At 37.1% G+C, this 8,213-nt stretch overlaps 1 protein-coding gene across 1 annotated transcript; it reads right to left on the bottom strand.

Moving 5' to 3' along the window:
- Positions 1-2,282: 2,282 nt before the first annotated feature.
- Positions 2,283-7,916, bottom strand: arid6 (AT-rich interaction domain 6). The gene is made up of 6 exons (XM_030148276.1): positions 7,796-7,916; positions 6,734-6,890; positions 6,531-6,583; positions 6,235-6,332; positions 5,825-5,972; positions 2,283-4,000 (listed from the first exon to the last, which is right to left on the bottom strand). Exons 1-6 carry the CDS (start codon positions 7,820-7,822, stop codon positions 2,621-2,623), a joined length of 1,863 nt encoding a protein of 620 aa, XP_030004136.1. The 5' UTR covers positions 7,823-7,916; the 3' UTR covers positions 2,283-2,620.
- Between the last annotated feature and the right edge of the window lie 297 nt (positions 7,917-8,213).

The raw sequence follows: 8,213 nt of genomic DNA, 5'->3' as shown, positions 1-8,213 counted from the left end.
TAAGTATTATTTCATTCATGGAAAAAAATACAGTGTTACTTTTTACTTTTGCTATTTATTACAATTGAGAAGTTGTCCTTTTTTACTTTTAAAGGAGTGGAATCAGTACTTCTAATTTTATGAGAGTATTTTTCACACAAGTAGCTGTACTTCTACTTAAGTACAGAATGTGAGTACTTTTGCCACCTCTGCACAGATGTTTGTAATCCAAATGCGTCACTATATTTCTAATGTAATAATTAGATAAAATTATTACATTACAAAACATCCCTTTTGTTTCAATTAACATCAGAACACCTATTCACATTCACAGCCAGGCTCTTTAAAGATGAAGACACACAAGCGGTTCAGCACACCTTCACTTGACTCATGCAAAAAATATTTTACTGTCAGTCAAATCATAAGACAAATAGAGCCAGAGGACACCCATTCTTCAGCGTGACAACACCAGTTGCAGTTGCGTTCAACAACGAGGATTTTTTTTTTTTCCACTGTGACTGAGTCTAATACAGTCATTCTTGATTGTTTTATCTGGTATACCTGTCACATTTCAATCTGAAGCAACATTTATGATGATTATTCTATATGCTGTATGTTAGATGGTGCTCAAAGTATTGTTATGTTGTAATCTCAGGTCATTAAATCCAGTGAAACAGAAAACTTTGTAGTCTCATACTGATACTTTGTATAGATATAATTCTATCTGACGGTGTTTCCAAAATTAACACTTTTCTCTTTTATTTTAAATTTCCCCAAGGTATTTGAGATACTGTAAATGTGAAAGCTTGGAAATTGTACGGCAAGACACCTGTTTAAACACGTTGGCACTGGATTTCTTAAACTGTGTTTTATCTCTTTTCAACATCACTGATGTGTGCAATGATATGAACAGGTGAACAGGTAGAACAAAAACAGTTTAAGACGTGTAATGCCAAATTCAATATGAGTCCCATTCCTGTGAATGCGTCCAGTCATTTTTAGGCCAACAACTTATTCTGAACAGTGCATTCTCGTTCATGATCAAAGGACCATTTAATATATTAACACGTAATTTGCACGCCATTATTATTTAAATAACAAAAGAGGAGTGTTTGTTGCATCACAATGTTGTTGTCACACCTTTACATTCCATGCATTGTGTACTAAATGATAATAAAGAATAACAACTGTAATAACAATAACATAGCAGGACACTGCGTAACTCAGCTCTAATTATATTCTACAACCTTTTGAATGCAGACAAAACAATATGAAAACATCCTGCAGCAGCAGCTCAGTCTTGTCTTTTTGCTTTCTTTGTTTTGAGATTTCCTGTGTGAAAGAAATACAGACACCCGAAATAGATAATACTGGATTCAAGTTAGCTATGGTGACGTGTGTCCCTGATATTACTTAATATTAAACAAAGCACAAACAGCCCATAAATTCTGAAACTTACAGCTTCTGGTGGGAGTATAGTTACAACAGCTTTCCTTTTTCAAAGTGGCTACTGACACAGTTCTGTGGCACGAAATATCAGTTTGTCTATCACCACAGAGCCAATCAGCGCCCTCGTTACATCATGTCTAGATGGGTACTGAAAAGTACCACAGTACAAGACTGGAAATAGGCCAAGGTCAGGCATAGCAACAGTGGAGATTCAACTCACTTGATAACTTATGGGACTGTAATGTGGAAGACTCAGGCTCAATTCCTGGTCAAAGTAGCATTTTTTTTTTTTTTTTTTTTTTTTTTAAGATTTCCAGATGGGGGTGGGATGGGGGGCACAGTGCCAAGGATGCCGGTAGGTAAATCCGACATTGATATAAATCAGCCACCGTGACAACGTTCAGAGTGCAGAATTTGGAGCACAGCACTCAATACACTGAACTGAGAAGTCACACGGCACACAGCTGCATCTAACATGTAGCCCCGCCCACCTCCTCCAGCCTTACTAACTGCAAAGAGCAAAGAACACCATAAAACAACATATAGAGTATTTAGAAGAATAATTCCTATTATATACTATATACTATCACTAATTTGTCGTCTCCTCCATCAATTGCCATAGTACTATGGCAGCAAAATGCCCAAAAGAATGCCCTGAAGTATACGCCATATATGACCACAGTACTGTGGCAACAAGAGGTAATGAGTTCATGGAACAGTATCTATGATTGGCTCTAGTACAAATGCTAACAGTTGATTGGCTCTGTGGCAATAGACAAACCCATATTTTTTTGCCACAGCACTGTGGCAGTAGCCATTACCTTATTTTTAGAGGAGAGAAAGTTAGGAATGATGTGCATTCAATCAGAAAATTGGTCATTAAACTTTATTTATTATCATTTACATTATAATTGGATTAAAAATACAATATTATACAAGTAATAAGTATGTACCAGAAAAATATTCATAAAATGTTTTCACATCATCTCTGTTCCTAATGGTAATTATTAATGGAATTGTATGATATTATTTTGGGTTACTAAAATTGTGTACTGTAATTATGTACAGTGTTAAAAGGTACCTATACACAGTGCACTTCATATAAAAGTAAATATACAGTATTTACAATTCATGCATTTAAAGATAATATAACATGGATCAGCTTTAATGTGGTGTTGGAGTACAACTGTCCTCACAATGTACTGGAGATGATTTTCTTTAGCTTCATCACCTCTTCAGTGGTGAGATGTAACAGAGAAGTAGAGTTGGGATTCAGCATTAGTACTGCCGGGGGGCCCATGTCTGGCCTCTCCTTCCTGCCCTGATCTGCGACTTCATTATAGGATTTAGATGCTGCAAAGTCTGGCTGAGCTGTGAGGGGACTGGAGTCAATCTTGGCTTGGACTGGGAGCGCCTGGATCCCTCCGTCATAGGCTTCCCAGCTGTTTGTGGGTTTGGGGCTGTACGGTGCGGTATTATCCCACTGATCCAACAGATAAACATCACGGCTGGCTGCATTTTTCTGAATGCCACCTGAAGGCAAAGACCTGTAGCTGGTGAAATTACACTGACTTGAAGCGTGGTGATCATTGGTTGGCTGGGTGGGTGGTGTGGGGTTTGGTATATTCCTCTGACTTAACCTTAGATCCTTAGCTACTGATTGCACATTTGCTTCTCTGGGATTCATCTGACATGTCAGGTTGGTGGGGAAGACTTCGGGTTTGGAGCTGTTTCTTTGTCCAGGTTGTTCATCCTGGCTAAGCAGATGCCGAGACCTGTGCACAGTGGCCCGGGGCCCACACAACCTGAGCCACTGATCCAACATAGACAGGGGTATCTCAATTTCCATCCTGCCTCCATTTCCTCCAGGTATCTCCTTGACTTCAGGACTGCCGTCTCTTTCTTCAGCAGACCAGTAGACGTCTGTTATTGGGGAGCTGTTTTTGTGGACCACATCAGCGGTGACTTCATTGTTTGTGAGCGGGAATGTGGAGTTCCCGGTGTTTCTTGGGGCAGGGGCGGAGTCATATAAAGGGGGGTCCTCTGGCGCTGTGGTCTTAAGATTGACGGCGCATCCCTCTTTGCCTTTCAGAGCGTCTGGAAGGGGTGTGGCTTCTAAACCTGCGCCACCATCTTCCGTCTCACAAACCGCATTTCTCTCCACTGTTGGGTGTTGCACAGTGTACAGAGGGGACGGTTTGTTCAGAAACTTGGGGTTCTTGCTAGATGAAGGCGGGGAGAATGATGATGCAGGGTTACTGTTGATGTTCCTGCTTGATGTGGCTTTGACACTGAGGTTCAGGGGCTCTGTCAATCCGCTCGAAGTCTCATACTGTTTTGCCAAGAAGCGCAACTGCTCCAGTGGGTCTGTGATTCTGTCTGACAGGCTCATGGGAGCCGGTGGACAAGGAAGGAAGGGCTGGGGTGCAGGGGGACGGTGTGGAGTAAGCATGGAGGGGGGGATAGGGCCGTAGGGGGCTGGGACTGGGTAGGGTGGGTAGAACAGTTTGTGGTAGGACGGATTCAGAGAGAAGGAACTCAGATGTTGGTCTGACTGGGGATTTGGAGGGCTCTGTTAGAAAGACAAGTGGTTTGGGCAGCGGTTAATGTAGCGCAGAAGGCATTCTTAAAAGTTACTAAATGAAAATGAAAGGAGTGTTTGGATTAGATTGGAGTTTTTGTACTTGTGACATAATAATCTGAACATCCATTTTTAAGATAAGATAAGATGAGATAAGATACAGCCATGGAAAACATTATTAGACCATCAAAAGTCCTCAAAAACAGCGGTTATGCAATCAAGTACTTACTCCTGTGTGTATCATGTGACTTGCGGAATCAGTGACGTCTTTTAAATCACTTCTTAAAACACATTTTTATAGACTTGCCTTTATGTGATGTCTGTCCCTTTTTAATTTTAATTTTAATTGTTCAAATTTGAATTTTATCCTGTTTGGTTATTAATTTATATTTTCATACGTGATGTTGTTTTATCTCACTCCTTCATTTTTACATTGATTTGATAGCATCATGTTATCCCTGCCCTCTTTACTCCGATTCACTTCATTTATTCGAAGTGTCATGTTTTTGCATTTGCTGTCCATATCGCTTTTATTGTGTTGCTTCTGTTTTAGTGTCTTTACTTGCATCTTGTATCCTGCTGTTGTGCCCTCTGTTTTGTCTCTCAAAGCACTTTGCAAACTTCGTTTTTAAAGGTGCTACATAAATAAAGCTATTATTATTATTATTATTATTATTATTATTATTATTATTATTATTATTATTATTATTATTATTATTATTATTATTATTATCATTATTATTATTATCATTATTATTATTATTATTATTATTATTATTATTGTTGTTGTTGTTGTTACTAAAACAGACAGAAAAGAAATAATGGAATGCCTAAAAGCACCGTTTTTGGCAGCACAATGTCATAGCTACTGATGTAAGAACTGATTTTAGTTATTATCAAGAAAACCATAGAAAATGGATCAATATCAGCTCTGAAATTAAACTCTTATGAGCTATTTTTGTTGTTATCATTATATTTATCCAAATAAATGTGCCTTTAGTTGTACCAGGCGTTAAAATGAACAAGAAATTGAAGAAAATAAGGGTGGTCTAATAATTTTTTCCACGACTGTAAGATAAGAGAAGATAAGATAAGATAAGATAAGGTAAGATAAGATAAGATAAGATAAGATAAGATAAGATAAGATAAGATAAGATAAGATAAGACTTTATTTATCCCACTGTGGGAAATTTCACAGTGAACAATAGCAATATACAACAATCAAATGCAGAGAAAAGACAGGTGGAGAAAAAACACAAATGAGTGAAAAATTAAATGTGTGGGGAAAAATAAGAAATTTGGAATTTACATACATATTCCTATAAAGATAGAATAAAAATTAAATACTATTTACATATCAGCATTGTGGTTGCACATGCTCATTGTGTGATACTGGGGAGGGTTACTGTGAATTGCTAACTTTATAACAGGTTACAACCACATATCTAGAAAACAAAATATAAGTAACTTCATTTAGTCACAGTTTATACAGGTGGTGATAGGAAGGCAGTTACGTACCTCAAATCAGTGGGATTATTTTTTCTATTGTACATTAATCACTCTAAAATCTACAAGTTTTTAATAAGCTACTGATTTAAAAGAAAAGTACAAAAGCATATATGCACTGAATTAAAGGCATTCATGCTGTCACTCCAGTGTAATATTAGTAAATTAGTAAGTAATAATTAATAAGTAAAGATCTCAACACTGCTTACTACTCATTCAAAAGTAGAGCATATATCGTCTGTGTGTATGCAGAGACGAGCAGGACAAAATAGCTGAGCGTCATTTCTGTGTATGTGAAATAACACTCACCTGGTGCAGTGGTAATGGTAATGGTTTGCGTTTTGCAGGTCTCTGGCCATCATCTTCTTTTCTGAAGTTTATATATTGGATGTGCTTGGGCTGTGGCGGTAGACTGATTAACAGGCCTTTGATGTGGCATTCGTATGGCAGTAACAGTCTGTTAAAACGAAATATGTGTTATATGAGTCTGTTAATAAAACAAGGTCTACTTATTTATATAGCACATTTAAACAACCCAAAGTTCTGTACAAAGTTGTAGATAAAAATACAAGATATGATAAAACTAGTAAAAATTTGAATATATATAAGATATACTAAAACTGATCAAAACAGATACACAACAAAAGGATAAAAATGATCATACAAAACATACCGGTAGCTTTTAATGTGGCAAAATGCACGTTCATTGTTTAACTCACTTCTCATAGTGTCTGCGGGTGCATGTGGCTGCGCTTGTGCTGCGAGGGTTTCCTCCGAGTGTGTTGTAAACTTGTTTCCAGAGCTGCTGAGATGTCACCTGTAAGGGCAAAATGTACAGAAAAGTATCAGTCAATCCATAAGATCCTGGACATGTGACTAGTTATGAAGTTAGGTAAGAACATTATTATCAAAGATCATTGTTTTAATTCCTACAACAATAGTTTAATCCTATTATGATCCATTCTAACTAATGCGTACGTTTGTAATACTCAGATGTTATTGTTAATAGTATTACCTGGTGGTAGCCGCCCAAGTCCTTGACTGTGTTGAACATCACAAACAAATCAACTGAAAAAAGGAAATAAAAACATTATCAAAACACATGTCATCATCATAAACTATTGATCTTTTTCATTCTTAATACAATAAATACAATAGTACTACTGAATAGTGGTGTCTCATTGAACAGAGTAAATATATATGTTTATCATTTATTACGTTGTTTGAAGCCCAGATGAGGGATTCTCTCTATTGGTGTGTCTCTTTTCTTCATGAAAAGGTAGAGATCTTTGAGGAACTGTTCTTCTGTATTCTCGTCCATTGGCTTGTCTGCTCTGTCCTCTTGGATCTCTCCGTGTGCCATCTCCATGTGTGTCTGTGAGCACAATTAACGGAACAAACCACATTTGAACATAGTGGATTTGATGACAATATGCTGAGTCTGCTGCAGGACAGATACTATTATTATAACACTACTTTTTTGACAGATCCATAATGTACTTGTAGCACTTGTTGTCTAAACACACTATTGTCACCAAGGCTTATAGGATGACAGTGAGTCACTGTTTCAAGATCCCTTCATTTTTTTTGACTGATGACCATCAAACACATCCAGAGTTTTGAACGTATATCATGATTAATCACGTTTGCACTTGACTCAATGCAGTCAGACTATGAAGACAATGGACCATTGATAGAAGACACACAAATGATACATGTCTTTGTTTCTTTCACAAGTTGAGGATATGTTTCGTGTTATTCATTGTTAAACTTGCATACACTGTCATATAAATATCAATACTTTTCACAATATGACAGTTATTCAGAAACGATAACGAGAACTCCTCCCATTCGATCTCAGGATGATTGTTATTAAATTTAGGTATTATAAATCTTATCTACAATAAAATATCATTCATTTACTATTATGACGTTACGTACCTACTGTTACTCTTGTACTGTGTGTCTGTTAATGGGTTTGGGAGTTTTTCTTGTCCTTTCGAATTGGAAGCCCCTTTAAGTTGAATCTGATTTATGATATAATAGTCTTTCTAAATAAATGTGAATTGGACTGATACTGAATCAGCTGTCAGGAAATGTTCATATACTGTATATCAGTACTGTGCCCCAGTTACAGTAGGCAATCAAACGACCTCATCAAGTCAATCAATATGACTTAAAACAGAGACACACTCAAAATAAAAATATGTAGAACAGTAAATGATAAAATACGAGACATAAGAATTTATACATTACATAAAGTATATTCTGGGCTCTCACCTGCATTTCCATTGAGAGAATAACCATCGACCTTATTATCTCATTACCCTGATGATCAGAGAACTCTGTATCGCTGTGTGCAGATATCCTGTTTCTTTCTGTGACAATACTAACCCTTACAAGAAATGCAGACAGTTTTTTTTTTTTTTTTTTCCATGTCACGTCATCTTTGTCACGTCAGTCACACACCTGTCCTAGGTGTGGGTGGGTAACTGACAGAGGGGGGTGTTTACTCTAACGTCTGCCTGCCTGCTGAGATTTTTATCGTCAGACCAGTTGGGCCTGTTCCGACTCAGGCTTAAAAACAGTACTTTGCAATCACCAGTACGAATTGGCAGAATAATAAGGAAGACGGTGGAAATTTGTGTCTCATTACATTTAGATCTCAGATTTAGTGTAACTGAAATAAAGTTCAGTA

Source organism: Sphaeramia orbicularis, chromosome 12, assembly GCF_902148855.1.
Source record: "Sphaeramia orbicularis chromosome 12, fSphaOr1.1, whole genome shotgun sequence".
NCBI lineage: Eukaryota > Metazoa > Chordata > Actinopteri > Kurtiformes > Apogonidae > Sphaeramia > Sphaeramia orbicularis.
This window is presented reverse-complemented; position numbering and strand designations above follow the sequence as displayed.